The 15,054-nt window shown below is 39.0% G+C and overlaps 1 protein-coding gene and 1 pseudogene across 1 annotated transcript; one reads left to right on the forward strand and one right to left on the reverse strand.

Annotated features, from left to right (window-relative positions):
- Window positions 1–15,054, forward strand: part of LOC133009057 (synaptotagmin-2-like) — a 66,822-nt pseudogene that overhangs the window by 48,685 nt on the left and 3,083 nt on the right.
- Window positions 2,808–13,291, reverse strand: LOC133008599 (myosin heavy chain, fast skeletal muscle-like). Its single transcript, XM_061075829.1, has 39 exons — window positions 13,085–13,291; window positions 12,862–13,005; window positions 12,618–12,774; window positions 12,498–12,525; window positions 12,306–12,420; window positions 12,131–12,223; window positions 11,978–12,041; window positions 11,798–11,896; window positions 11,600–11,703; window positions 11,333–11,471; window positions 11,096–11,214; window positions 10,336–10,485; window positions 10,072–10,242; window positions 9,676–9,976; window positions 9,489–9,553; window positions 9,321–9,408; window positions 9,081–9,198; window positions 8,871–8,994; window positions 8,470–8,606; window positions 8,124–8,379; window positions 7,788–8,030; window positions 7,529–7,705; window positions 7,242–7,387; window positions 7,047–7,137; window positions 6,558–6,947; window positions 6,312–6,438; window positions 6,106–6,224; window positions 5,828–6,024; window positions 5,427–5,610; window positions 5,179–5,344; window positions 4,902–5,026; window positions 4,470–4,778; window positions 4,163–4,366; window positions 3,940–4,065; window positions 3,687–3,857; window positions 3,496–3,600; window positions 3,308–3,403; window positions 3,075–3,206; window positions 2,808–2,828 (listed from the first exon to the last, which is right to left on the reverse strand). Exons 1-39 carry the CDS (start codon window positions 13,289–13,291, stop codon window positions 2,808–2,810), a joined length of 5,808 nt encoding a protein of 1,935 aa, XP_060931812.1.

Here is a 15,054-nt window from a genome sequence, read left to right on the forward strand (position 1 = left end):
AAAGTTCATTAAAAAAACGGTTGCCCTTACCTGACCCTCCCTCTTTGAAGATTGGTTATATTCCACTATCCTGTTGAAATCATAGAACACATTTTCAGTTAATGGCGATAGTGTTAAACCTACATTTGTTAAACAACCACTGCTGATATCTTAGTATTTTAAAGACATTGTCCATAAATATTTAAACGCTGGCTTACTGACAGAAGATGAGTCTACCTCAAGCAGGAGTCTTCGGGGGTCTGCTACCACACTGTTGTGTCCTGTTGGACCCTTTATATTGGAACTGACTTGAAGCTATATATGGGAGTGATGCCAAATAGGGTGTGGATGGGAGTTTCAGTGGACATATATTGAAACAGTCCTCAAACAGTTATTGTTCATACATACCAGCCCATGTTGCCAAATTCTTTATTTGTTTGTTTAACATTTTATTTAAATTTTAACAATTTTGAAATCTTTTCTTGTCAATCCAAAGATTTTGTTTTTAGCACAACACATAAGAAATACATAGGAGCATAGGTGCACAAGATGCAGTGGTATCTTTTATAATATGAGTTATAGTTGTGTAACATTATTTATAGAAAATATTCTGTTCCCTCTGATCATTTCCCAGTGGCTGCCTTTGGTGTTTTACCCTTGAGTCGATGTGAATGTCACAGCCTGCAAGATCTATTTTCCATTTACCCCCTTACGCACAAATGAAGGAGCAGATATTCTTTAATTTCAATCAAAACAGCTTTATTCACAGGCTCTCATTTCACTCAGGTTTACAAGAGGGACAATCTATAGCATCTTTATGAGCTTCATGTCTATTTTCTGCCTTTTTACGAGTTTGAATTCCACCAGTCCTGAGTGTTACCTTTTTGGTTAGAAGGAAGCCAAGTTTTAATAATTTTCAATATCGTAATTTGATCCTAATGTGTAATTGTTATATCTAAAAGCATAACTACAACGTGGATGTTAGTCAAACATTGATGGGGAAAAAAATCCCATCAATGTTTGATTGGGATATTAATGACAATAAAGACAAGTGAAATGTCTGTTTCTGTATTTTTACAAGTTTTAGTTCCACAACTATAATATAATAGTATATATAAAAAAAAAAAGCTATAATTAACACACATTTGAGTAGCTCAAGCTGCAGGAATGCTTTGAGATCCTGAGGGCCTTGACTTTTGTTTTTTTTTAACTCAAGGTTAGGAATCTATATTTACTGCAAAGAATGGAAGTTGGCAACAGCTGTTGCCCACGGGTGGTGGGTTAAGTATATTGTAGTGCAGTGACACAGGTTAGATTCGGCTTTGATGCAGGATTACTCTCAGTTATTAGTAGAAGAAGACTTTTATTCTTTAATGGCAGCTTGAAATGAAGCTAATATTTTAGATGATTTATAGACTTGTAGTTACAGCTAACTTTTATTCTGAAGAATGCAAAGTTTTGTGTTAAACATGATTTTCTGAGTTTCAAGTTTTCTCATTCAAGTGTTAAAATTCCTTTCTCAGCAGGTATTAATCTGCATTAATCTAAACATTTTTTTTTAAATCCTTCATGGGCAGGTGTGGCTGAGAGGTAGTGCGGTCGTCCTCCAACCTGAAGTCGGTGGTTCGATCCCCATTCTGAACCATCTGCGTGCCAAAGTGTCCTTGGGCAAGATGCTGAACCCTGAATGGCCCCCCATAGAATAACAAAAGTGCTGCAAGTAGATGCACTGTATGAATGTGTGTGTGAATGGGTGAATGTGAAACTGTACTGTAAAGCGCTTTGAGTGGTCATCATCAGACTAGAAAAGCGCTATATAAATACAATACCATTTAAACCAATTATTTTGAAGATGACCTTCTGTATAAATATTTGGTTGGCATTAGATCAATTTTAAGGGCTTCATGTGTATTTTCTGCCTGTTTACAAGGTCAAGTTCCACCAGTCCAGAATGTTACTTCTTTGGTTGGAATTTAATTTAATTGGGAGTCTAATTCAATATTAATCATTGTTATTATATTTTGATAGTAAATCTGACATTTTATTTGGACATATCGTTCTTTGAGTATTTGTATAATTGTAATGATTCTTTTCCAACAAGTCCAAAATATGTTCTTCTGATATTCCAAATAGAGCAGGAATGTAAAGTAATCTTTTCAATGGATTGGTAAACTTAAACAGTAGATGTTTGGTAATATAGTTTCCTTTCAGCAGTTGTTTTTCCAAAAAAAGGAATTTGGTTGCTGCGAAATTCACTGTTAAATGTGTGCCCATGAAATTACGTGAGTAAAACAGTATAGTATATAATAATGCTACCCCACAGAAAAAGCATCATGAATTATTTGAAATAGTTATTTTTGATCCGTCATGGCAAAAGGCTCATACCATATAAAGACAGTTAAGATGAATTTACAGTATATTTTGACAGCTGTTGATTTCTTTCAAGGTTTATTCAAATCCCAATTGACACATTTGTTGCTGCATTTGTAAGATTCTGTAATATATATATACACAATGAAATAAATGCTGAATTGTTATTGATACCCTAAATGTCAAAGGTTTTGGAAATGACAACATTGGATTAATATTTTTGGTCATTCGTGACTTCAAGACAGTACCCAGAATGCAATTTATAGTGTATAAAGTGTAGAAGGTTGTCTAACTGTGTGTAGGATGTTTTCTAACTGTGTTGCAAATCATCCATAACTCATTTGCTCTCACAACACACAATGAGTTGTAAATAACACAGAGTAATTTAAGAAGAAAAGGTATTTTATTGTAATATATTTCACATCATATTATATGACTGAAAACAACTCAATAGTCCTTTACTCTGCTGCCTCCTTTCCCTGTAACAAGAGAAAAAGAAATACTGAGGTTACATATGTGCAAAGAAACAACACGCTTCATGAATATACAATTTTCGTCTGTTCTGGATTTTATGAATTACTGTGTCTACTCTAAAATTCACCATTACCATGACCGTATAACCATAAATGTGTACTTTGCCAGAGCTTTGATCATGTTCCTTTCAAACACCTTTAACTTGCAATTTTTTTTTAAAATTTGTTTACGACAAAGAATTGTATATTTACCTTTCCAGAGTCACGGGTCTTGGCTCTCAGTTTGTTGACCTGGGACTCTGCTATGTCAGCACGCTCCTCAGCCTCCTCCAGCTCATGCTGGACCTTCCTGCACTTGGACAGGTGGACATTGGCCTGCTCCTCCTGGAAGACAATGCATAGTAAAATGTTTAGATGACCAGCAGATATACTGAAAATGCAATATGACATATCTCTAATCATTTTTAAATAAAGCTTTTGCTTACCGCTTCCTCAGACTGCCTCTTGTACGCCTTCACCTTGAGCTGCAACTTGTCAACCAGATCCTGCAGCCTGGCACCGTTTTTCTTGTCCTCTTCAGTCTGTTATACATAGATTATAGATTTAAATATACATTGTTAACATGGCAAATGAGATTGATTTGTACACATTAAATGTAATAAAGTGACTATACCTGGTAGGTGAGCTCCTTCACTCTCCTCTCATACTTGCGGACACCCTTAACAGCATCTACTCCACGTCTCTGCTCAGCCTCAATCTCTGACTCAAGTTCACGCACCTTCAGAAAAATGTTTAGAATACAAGTATTTTGTATGTTTTCATACATTTCGTCATCCATGTAACTATCTTTAATAAATGTTTTACCCTAGACTCCAGTTTCTGGAGCTGCTTCTTGCCACCCTTCATGGCCAGGTTCTCAGCCTCATCCAGGCGGTGCTGCAGGTCCTTAACAGCAACCTCCAGGTTCTTCTTCATCCTCTCCAGGTGAGAGCTCGTATCCTGCTCCTTCTTCAGCTCCTCAGCCATCATCGCAGCCTGGAAAACACAATATTTGGTTTAGAAATGTCAAAAATCAATGAGTAAAAAGTATTTATAATAAGTAAAAACTTAAGCGTACATCAGTGATGGCTTTCTTAGCCTTATCCTCTGCATTCCTTGCTTCCTGAACAGTGTCATCAACTTCACTCTGGACCTGAACCAGGTCAGACTCAAGCTTCTTCTTGGTGTTCAGAAGGCTTGTGTTCTAGAGGATGACAAAATTAAGTTTCTTAGGTAATCAACATTTCAGTAGTTTAACGTTTTATTGGTTTTTTATATTGAAGTACTGTATATTTGATCACCTGAGAGTGCAGCAGTCCAACACGCTCACTGGCATCTACCAGCTCCTGTTCAGCGACTTTGCGACCTCTCTCTGTCTGTTCCAGAGCCACTCTAAGTTCCTCAATTTCAGCCACCATCAGACCGTTCCTGCGATCCACCATAGCAGCTTGTTCCTTAAGGTCCTCCGCGGCTCTAACAGCGTCATCAAGGTGCAGTTGAGCATCCTAGTGAAATGATAGCAGGAAAATATACGAATGAAACTCATAATGGACTGTAGGTGCACACACTATACTGTAGTTTGTACAACAGCAGTATGTCTGACAATACCTTCAGCTGTGACTGCACATTCCTCAGCTGCTTCTGGGACTCAGAAGCCTGGCGATTGGCATGGCTCAGCTGAATCTCCATCTCATTCAGGTCTCCCTCCATCTTCTTCTTGATTCTCAGGGCATCGTTCCTGCTCCTGACCTCAGAATCCAGAGTGCTCTGCATAGAGTCAGTCACCCTCTGGCTGTTTCTCTTGATCTGCTCCATCTCCTCATCTTTTTCTGCCAGTTTCCTGTCCACCTCACCCTTGATCTGGTTGAGCTCCAGCTGAACACGCAGAATCTTAGACTCTTCATGTTCCAGAGTTCCCTGATGACATCATAGAGTAAGATTTTTCACCTTACCTTCAGGGCTTTTAGCCCGATATACTGCATTGTCCTAGATTTGTAATATTTTCACCACAAACAATCTCCCTTGATTAAACAAACATACCTCAGCCTCCTCAAGAGCTGTCTGGATCTCAGATTTCTCTGTCTCCGTCTGCTTCTTGGACTTCTCCAGCTCATGGATGCTCTTGCCAGTCTCACCAATCTGTTCAGTCAGATCAGAGATCTCCTCTGCAGAAAGAAACATATTATATATCGTCAAGCCTGAAATGTAAATTATGAACACTAACACAAAATGCGATGAATATAATTAAAGACAATCAGGTAGGAACTCAAACACTAAAGTATGATTACATTTTTCTCGTTGTCAGGTGGGTACTCACGTTGCAGGTTCTTGTTTTCACGCTTCATGGTCTCCAGCTGATCCAGAGCTTCCTCATAAGAGTTCTTCATCTTGAACAGCTCAGTGCCAAGAGAACGAGCCTCCTTCAGAGATCCCTCGAGCTCTGACTGACCCTCCTCATACTTCTGCTTCCAGTCTGCCAACACCTAAATAACACAATTTATTGTGTTCAGAAAGATATTCAGCAATACAAAGGCAAGTCAAAAAAACCTTGTATGAATTGGCCACCTTGTCGAAGTTCCTCTGCTTCTTGTCCAGGTTAGCAGCCAGCCCATTAGCCCTCTCCACATCAATCATGAGGTCCTCCACCTCACTCTGCAGCCTCTGTTTGGTTTTCTCCAGAGAAGCACACTTGGAGTTCACAGCCTCAATCTGCTCCTCAGCCTCCTGGAGACGCTGAGCCAGCTTTTTCCTTTAAAACATTTGCAAATTTTCTCTCATTAAAAATGTCAATATCTTGTCAACTTTTACAGATATATATATATATATATATATATATATATATATATATATATATATATATATATATATTAAATCAAATAAAGACACTAAAGTGATGATAACAGCTAAATGTACAAAATAAATGCAAAGAAAATATCTGGTAATTGAATTGTTTGAATGTTACTCACTTGGACTCCTCAAGCTCCTCAGTGCGCTGAATAGCATCAGTTTCATACTTGCTTCTCCACTGAGCCACCTCACTGTTGGCCTTGGACATTCCACGCTGAAGCTCAGCCTTAGCCTCCTGCTCCTCCTCAAACTGTTCCCTCAGCAGGTCACAGTCGTGGCGGGCTGATTGCAGTCCATGGGCAAGAGCATTCTTGGCCTAGGATAAGAAATATTATTGAAAGTGTAGAACGTTTACATCTTATTCAACGAGGCAAGGACACACTGAGAGTTTTATTACCTTAACCTCCTCTTCAATCTGTCTCTTCAGCTCTTCAATCTGTTGAGTGTAGGCCTGTTTGCCTCTGGTCAGCTGGGAGACAAGAGCCTCTTTCTCTTCAATTTGACGGCCGAACTCACCTTGTGTGAAAATTAAGATCAAAGATTAGTTTCTTTTCAGTTTCTGGTTGATCTGTGTCAAACTGAAGATGGCTGTCATTTGCATACCATTTTCTGTCAGGAGACGGGCTTTCTGTGCACCCAAGTCATTCGCTTGACGAACAGTTTCATCATTCTTGGTCTTCAGTTCACTGAATTGGTCCTCAAGAGTACGGCACATCTTTTCAAGATTTCCCTTGAGTGAAAAAGGAACAGAAAAGAAAGATTTAATTTTTTTACACAATTATTTAATTTATGTTTTTTCTATGTATAAAAAAATGCATTTAATACTCCAATATTTCATGTATTTTGTACCTTTGCTTTGGCAACAGCCTCCATGTTGCTGGACAGGTCATCAATCTCCATTTTGTATTCACTCTTTTCCTTTTCAAGCTTCTGCTTGACACGCTGGAGGTTGTCGATCTGCTCTCCCAGCTCAGCAACGCTGTCAGCCTGCTTCTTGCGAAGAGCAGAAGCAGTGGCTTCATGCTGCAGAGTGGACTCCTCAAGGTCACGACGGAGCTTCTGGAACTCAGCTTCCCGCTTCTTGCTCATCTCAATCTGAGCAGCAGTGGCACCTCCAGCCTCCTCTAGCCTCTCACTGATCTCCTCAAGTTCCCTGGAGAGGTCAGCCCTCTGCTTCTCAACCTTGGCACGAGCAGCACGCTCAGCCTCAATCTCCTCCTCCAGTTCCTCAATACGGGCCTGTTTCAGGTATATGTTTTATTGTTTATTGAACATTAAATGTGAAACACAAAAACATGAAAGCATGTTGTGTTGTGTTTAAAGCAATATGTTGATTACCTGAAGCTCCTTGATCTTCTTCTGAAGCTGAGATCCCATAGACTGCTCATCCTCAATCTTGCTCAGGAGTTGGCTGATTTCAAAGTCTTTCCTGTGAGAGCGACAAAATTCATGGTAAGAGTTCATTCATGCTACTGAACATTACTAGAAACATGATGGTTATTTGTCATAAGGAGGGAAACAAAATTCGGATACTTTTTCCCTTTCTCATCAGACTGCTGCTTGTCATTCTCAAGATCCATTATGGATTCCTGGGCCAGTTTCAGATCTCCCTCGAGCTTCCTCTTGGCTCTCTCAAGGTCCATACGCAGTTTCTTCTCTTGTTCCAGAGAACCCTCAAGCTGAACATTGAGACATTGAGATTGTGAATATTATGCTAAAGAATCTTGTTTTGTTAACCTAAGTGACTTTGTAAACTTACATTATCGTTCTTTATGCTAAAGAATCTTGTTTTGTTAACCTAAGTGACTTTGTAAACTTACATCATCAACTTGCTGCTCAAGCTTTGTCTTGGCCTTGGTCAGAGTGTTGACTTTGTCTTCCTCAGCCTGCAGGTCATCAAGAGTCTGTTGATGAGCCTCCTGAAGGGCTTTCTTCTCCTTGCTCAGCTTAGCAATGCTCTCATCTTGAGAGGCCATCTCCTCTGTCAGGTTCTTAACCTATGTTTGCAAGTAAAATGTTATTTAACACATAGTAACAATTAATTTACTTGATATGCTACACATTTTAAAATTTACAAACCTTGTTCTCAGTGGCATGTTTCTCCTTCTCCACCTTGGCCAATGTAAGCTCCAGATCGTCAATATCCTTCTTGAGCTCAGAACATTCATCTTCCAGCTTTCTCTTCTTAGCAGTAAGCTCAGCATTCATTTCCTCTTCATCCTCAAGTCTCTCAGTTGTTTCTTTGAGTTTGGCCTCCATCTGAATCTTGCTCTTGATAAGTCCCTCACATCTTTCCTCAGCATCTGAGAGATTATCTCCTTCCTGTGTCATTGTATGAACACATCAAGTTTGAGTCCATCATTATTTGACCTACAACACATGGACAATTGCAGGTACGGTCTGAGATTTACTTACGGATGCCACTTGGAGCTGCAGATCATTCTTCTCTTGCAGAAGAGACACCATCTTCTCCTCTAGTTCCTTCTTCTTGGCCAGGGCAGTAGCCAAGTCAGTTGTCATCTTTTCATAGTTTTCCTTCATCGCAGCCAGCTCCTTCTCAGTTTCAGCACTCTGCAGCAGAGGCTTGATCTTGTAGTAAACCTTCATCCATGGCCAATGTTTGACATTCATGAATGAGCGCACGTTGTACTGGATGGTGTAGATGGCTTCCCTGTGAAGGAGAAATTGTTGTCATGAAAAATGTTCCTGGTTATTTTTCTTTTTATGTCTTTTTGTCTAGAATTTATTGTTTTCAACATGCCTCCTCTCCGTCATCTTCACAAACTCCTTTCTCATGACATAAGCACGGCAGAGAGCCTGAGTCATTGTGACCAGAGTTGCAAGCTTTTCATCTCTCATCTCCTCAAGGGTACCCAGCAGACCAGCCTTGAAGAACACCTGAATGAACAGAAAATATAAATAAACTTTCAGGTATCCTGAGGCAAAGATGCTTCATAAATGTACACATAAGATACATTCTTTCAAAATATACAATTTATAAGTGATTTCTCCAGGTACATGGTCTGATTTTGTTCCAAATCCCTTCAAACATAATAAACCTTGAGGTACAATGTTGATTTTCAGACAAACAAACAAAATAATAAGAAAAATCAACCTCCTTTGTAATTATACCAACAATGAACAAGGGAGCATGGTTCTTACCTTTGTGTGTCCAAATCTGTACTCGTCATGATTAACATCAATCGATCCGAGCAGCTTTTCTGAAGCCTTCTTGTTGTCAATGAACTGGCCCTCAGGAATGACACTGGCATTCAATACCTTGTACCTTTAACACAAAAGTTATTGGTCTCTGTAAGTATTTTTGGAGTTTGTGACAACATTTTTGGACGTCAAAAATGTATTCATTGGTACCTCTGCTTGAAGTCACCATATTGGATTCTGCTGGGGAAACCTTTTCTGCAGATTCTGATACCCTCCAGCACACCGTTACACCTCAGCTGGTGGATGACCAGGAAGTTCTCCATCAGTCCTATTTCATAAGACATTTCATTATTACTTTTGTGAATAGTTATACTCCTCATTGAACCAGCACTGAACTGAAACCATACTAACAAAAAATACAAGCTATTCCCCAAAGAGTTCAAATCTTACCTGGAGTCTTTGACTCATTGGGAATCAGACAACGCACAAAGTGAGGATGGGTGCTCCTCAAGTTAGTCATCAGCTTGCCCAAGTTTTCCTGTAGATACAAAGGAGTAAGTTAGTTGTGTATAACGTAATGTGTGATGCTATTTCTTGGTTAACAATGCCAAAGCTTACCCTGAACTGTGAAGACACAGTCTGCATAGAGCCTCCCTTCTTCTTGCCTCCCTTCTTTCCAGCCTCTGTTGATCATTTCAAGTAGAATTATTTTTGTGAGAAACTGAATACATACAAATTGATACATTTAATAAAGTAATACAATATTAAAATATGTTTTAATTGACCAGTTAATTGTGTGTCATACCCTCAACAACAGCGGGATACAGGCCAGCCAGCAGTTTCACTGATGACTTCTGGTACAGCTGCAGAACAGAATCATTCAGGGGGTCCTTGTTCTTGTCCAGCCAGCCAGTGATATTGTAGTCCACTGTACCAGCATAGTGCACAAGGGAGAAGTGGGCCTCAATCTTGCCCTTTGCAGGTTTTGGCTTCTCAAATGCTTTGTTTTTGCCAAGATGCTGATCATAGAGCTTATTCTTGAAGGATGTGTCATCAGCCTTAGGGAACATGCACTCCTCTTCAAGGATGGAGAAGATGCCCATGGGCTAGATGAAAAAAACAGAGAGATAAAGTATATCATGAAGTGACTGGTGTTTTGTAGGAGAATTACATACAATAGAATCATAAAATTGGTGTTTACCCTTTCAATCAGCTCAATGCAGGCGGCCAAGTCCATACCGAAGTCAATGAACTCCCAGATAATACCCTCCTTCTTGTACTCCTCTTGCTCCAGGACGAACATGGTGTGGTTGAAAAACTGTTGCAGTTTCTCATTGGTGAAGTTGATGCAAAGTTGCTCCAAGGTGTTGAACTGTGAGATGACAAATAATTAGCCTGATTGCTCATAGACAACAGGAAAGGCTTTGTCATATTTTAATAATGAGTTGCAGTGTATAAAGCTTACATCAAAGATTTCAAAGCCGGCGATATCCAGGACACCAATATAGGAGTTCCTTGACTGCTTCGTGTCCAACATCTGGTTGATACGGATGACCATCCACAAGAACATCCTCTCATAGATGGACTTAGACAGGGCAGTAACTGAGTTTTGCACCTGAAGAAGAATGTAAAAATATTTTTTCCTGTATGCTTCTGTTTAGTTGTTTTGTAAAATGCTGTGCTACTGTATACCCTATATAGGTATAAAACTTTATTTTTGCAATTTATAGTCAATACAAACATAACACACCCAGTACATCTCAATCCCTGTCACCAGTGTTAAAAACATTAAATACAAACTCCTTATTCTCACCTATTAATTGCCGTATCCCAACTATATTTAAGGCTCTCTCCTCCACCCATACACTCCGCTAAGAAGGCTGTGGTCCTCAAACTCTGGATTGCTCTCCATGCCTAACACTTAACGCAGACTTTTGGGGACAGAGCTATCTGTGTTGCAACCCCCACCCTCTGGAACTTTCTCCCTGCCAAAATCCGCAACTTTACATCTCTGGACAGGTTAAAAAAACTACTCAAACACCCCCTGTTCACTGCCTTTGGCCTCAGTTTATGCTCCACCGTGTCATTAGTGCTGTTTAATTATATCATGTTTTGTACAAATTACTCTTTTCTTTTTATATATATATATATATATATATATGGGTGTATCATTATAAAAAAAAAAATATTTACCGTGATACTTAAAATGAATACTTTATGTTTACCTGAGGTACAGTCTGTCCCTTTGTGACATACTCATTTCCGACCTTCACTCTGGGATAGCACAGACCCTTCAGCATGTCAGCGGAGTTCAGACCCAACAGGTAAGCAACCTTGTCAGCATCTGAAAATGGTTTCATTATTTATAATGTAGTATTGTATATATGTGTTTTCATGACAAAACAAAACCAGTGTGATTGAGAACTTCTGTTGTTCACTTTGATATGATATCAAATAGTCACCTTCTGTGCCATCGGGTTCAGCCTGCTCCTCACGCTGCTTTTGCTTGAACTTCATGTTACCATGGTGGATCACAGCACCAGTAAACTTCCAGATGGCCATCTTCTCCTCACCACTGAAGCCCAGGATATCAATAGCAGCCTGTGTTCAGAAGATTTATTTTTTACAAAACATCTCCACTTTGGAAAATACATTCATAAAAATCACTTTGCATATCATACACATCAGATGTATGCAATATGTTAAATATTAAAACCTCGATCACTCACATCAGTAGCTTCCAGCTCAACTTTGTCATCAATGCTGGCCACAGTGATCTGACCCATGCTGATCAAGGGGTAGTCGTAGGGGTTGGTTGTGATGAGTGACGCCTCTGAATATTAAAAACGTGATGAAGATTAAATACAGAGTTTCACAAAAAACAATCACCATATGTTTAAAATCATGCAATAGCTTAATCTGTTTACCAACTATCCCCGGTAAGTGGTTTGTCATCATCTGGTAGAAGATGTGGTAGCCTCTCTCAGCAGAAAGCTGGTATGTCACTCTTGACTTCTCCAGCAGATCTATAAATGTGGATTATCAGTCAAAACCTGGTCAGTCCTGAATTTCAGTCATCTACACTTGCTATGAGGATTATAACTTACATGTCTCAATGTCAGCACTGGCCAGTTTGCCAGTTGTGCCGAAATGGATTCTGATGAATTTACCCTATTTAGAAGATAGAAATTGTTGTAATCTCCCCACATAACCAATGTCTAACAAAAAATTTGTCTCGTACAAAATAACCCCATACTTACAAAGCGAGAAGAGTTGTCATTCCTCACAGTTTTGGCATTACCATAGGCCTCCAGCAGGGGATTGGCTGCAATAATCTGATCCTCCAGTGACCCCTATAATCCAAGTTTCGAAATTAAATCAGAAAATAACTCTTTTTCAACTTTACTTGAACTCAATGGTGTCATCACAACATACCTGATACTTTTTTTCGCCGCCCCCCCCTTTTTTGTCCCCTCCTGCCACTGAGATTGTGGCGAAGTACTGGATGACACGTTTCGTGTTCACAGTCTTTCCAGCACCAGATTCTCCACTGGGTATAAACACAGACTTATATGAATTTGCTCAACATATTTGATTCTAAAGAAAAGTCAACAGATATGAACTTACGTGATCAAGACAGACTGGTTCTCCCTATCTGTAAACATAGAAACCAAATTAATTAAACACATTCCTTTCAGTGAAACAACATTCTGTTTAATGTATACAAATTCTACAATAAGAACATACCACATAGCATGAACTGATAAGCGTTGTCAGAGACGGAGAAGATGTGGGGTGGAGCCTCCATACGCTTCTTGCCTCTGTAGGCATTAACAACTTCTTGATCGTACACTGGGAGCCATTTGTAAGGGTTAACAGTGGCACAGAACAACCCAGAGTAGGTCTGAAAGTGAACATAGAGATAAACAGTTAACTCCATGTTTAGTTTTTGATTTCAATATAACTTATTGCATTTTAAAGATAGTCTTACGTAGATCATCCATGCTGCATAACGCTCTTTGAGGTTATACAGGACAGAGGCTTCATTGAGATGGGTCATCATGGCCATGTCCTCAATTTTGTCGTACTTGGGAGGGTTCATTGGATGGACGTCGTCTTCTTTAAATACCTTCTCCTGCAACAGGACATTGGTTACAATTACAACTGAGAACACATACTTTACTTTCAGTTGAGTCTTGTTTTATTATACAAACCTCCTGAGTGTCCAAGACTTTGACGGTGACTTTGCCACCATCTTTCTTGATGATCATTCCCTTCAAGTAAAGCTCTTTGGCATCCGCCACATAGCAGGCAGCCTTTGCATCAAAAGGTGCGCTTTGAGCCTCAATTCTCTCCCTCTCTGGCTTACGTAGGTATATGGCTGCTTTGCCGTAAGCGGCCATCTCCGCGTCTGTACTCATGGTGGCGGGTTATGTCTGAAAGTCAAAAAACAAAAATCTTAAACTGATGACTGACTCTCAATGTGATTTAACACTGGCTAAGTGCATCCGTTCTCATTGAAGATTATACTTTCATCATTATGGCCTTGGACGCCTCTAAAGCCTATGCTTTAGAGCTGCTACCTTAAGTTCATGTAACTGACCAAAAAACTGAGTTACTATTTAATTTTCTTCAGGAGCTGCAACTGATAATAGGCAACTTGACTTGCTTAAGGTTCTTGAATGGTTAGTTTTGCCTTTCACCAACATTCTTATTAAGTTTAGAAATGAAGAAACCTCTTGAATGAGAGGTGAAACTTCTTCAAACAACTCAAGCATGTCCAGTTGCCCGCAGACACTTCTGTGCGACTTTTGAAGATACCATGACTGAGAGTCGTCACAGACACTTAATATAATATCTCTAATTGATTTTGTCCATTACATGTGACATGACTTGAAGTAGTTGTGATTAGTCACACTAATCCTAGTTTTGACAAAACTATGCAGTTAAATTCAATGTTTCACTCAAACTGGACCACAATAAAAAAAGTAGTTCATACCTGCCCCTTTCTATGACAAACTTCCTTTATATTTCACAATCCTGTGGAAATCATAAAACATATATTTAGTCTTCTATGAAAGTTCATGAATGTTTATCTAAGATCTGTTTAACTTGTATCAAAGAAAGTTCTCATATCTTTATAATAAACAATAAATGCTCTAAAGCAGATTGACGATACACCTACCAGTAGCAGGAGTCTTCAGGGGTCCTCTACTAACACTCTTAGGTTTGAATCCACTCCTTATATTGGTTTCACATTGCGATTGATGCCAAAGTTATAAAGGGGAGATTTCCAAATGTGGTGTTGCTATCCCGTACAGCTGTAGTCTTAATTAATATATCTAATATTTTAGATGTCAGGGAGGCCATACATCTTTTATGAGGCATCTACAGATAGCCCATATCAGTGTTGCTGCCTTGGACATGTTTAACATTGTAACATTCAAATGGCCTTTCAGTACCATTTTTCAATGTTCATACAGATTTGCTTTGGTTTTAATATGCACATGGGCTTCATAGTGGCTTGTTTTTCAGTCATGCTTGACGCTATACTAAAGATAATGAAACTTTCAGTTTATCTCCAATGAACATTTTGATGTATTTGTGTTTTTTTCATCACTCCTCTTATACATCCTGGTTTACAACAGCTGTTGTTGTCCTCTGCGAAGTAATACACAATGTTTTGTGCACAGGATCATCTACTTCACTCAAGCTTTTTATATTAGATTTTTTAAACTGAAAAAGGTTTGATTCTGAAGTCCATCATAGTCATTGGCATCACCAGCTGTTCAAACATGATGCACCCCGTGCCAGACTATTTGTGTGTGACTTTAATTTGATTCCCTTTAATGGACAAAATAATGTATTCTCTTTATTATAGTTGGATTTTAGCGGAATGTTTTTTCAGACACAAGATATGACCTAAAAACACATATACCTTATAGTAACAACTTTTCAATTTCATCTTTTAATCATTGATTATTTGTAAACATTTTATTTAAATTTAACAATTTTGAAATCTTTTCCTGTCACCCAAGGATTTTGTTTTTAGCACAACACATAAGAAATGCATAGGGGCATAGTTGCACATGATGCAGTGGCATCTTTATCATATGCGTTATATTTGTGTAACATGTTTTATTTATAGAAAGTATTATGTTCCCTCTGACCATGTCCAAGTGGC

Source organism: Limanda limanda, chromosome 8 (genome assembly GCF_963576545.1).
Source record: "Limanda limanda chromosome 8, fLimLim1.1, whole genome shotgun sequence".
In the NCBI taxonomy this organism is placed as follows: Eukaryota; Metazoa; Chordata; class Actinopteri; order Pleuronectiformes; family Pleuronectidae; genus Limanda; species Limanda limanda.

Bases quoted from the DNA above. Each gene is read 5' to 3' on its own strand.
- LOC133008599 (XM_061075829.1), bottom strand. From the start codon at position 13,291: ATGAGTACAGACGCGGAGATGGCCGCTTACGGCAAAGCAGCCATATAC. The intron at 12,042-12,130 runs GTAAGTATGGGG...TCTTCTAAATAG, and splicing joins ATGACAACTCTTCTCGCTTT to GGTAAATTCATCAGAATCCA. The intron at 7,388-7,528 runs GTAAGTTTACAA...CTCAATGTTCAG, and splicing joins TTGAGCAGCAAGTTGATGAT to CTTGAGGGTTCTCTGGAACA.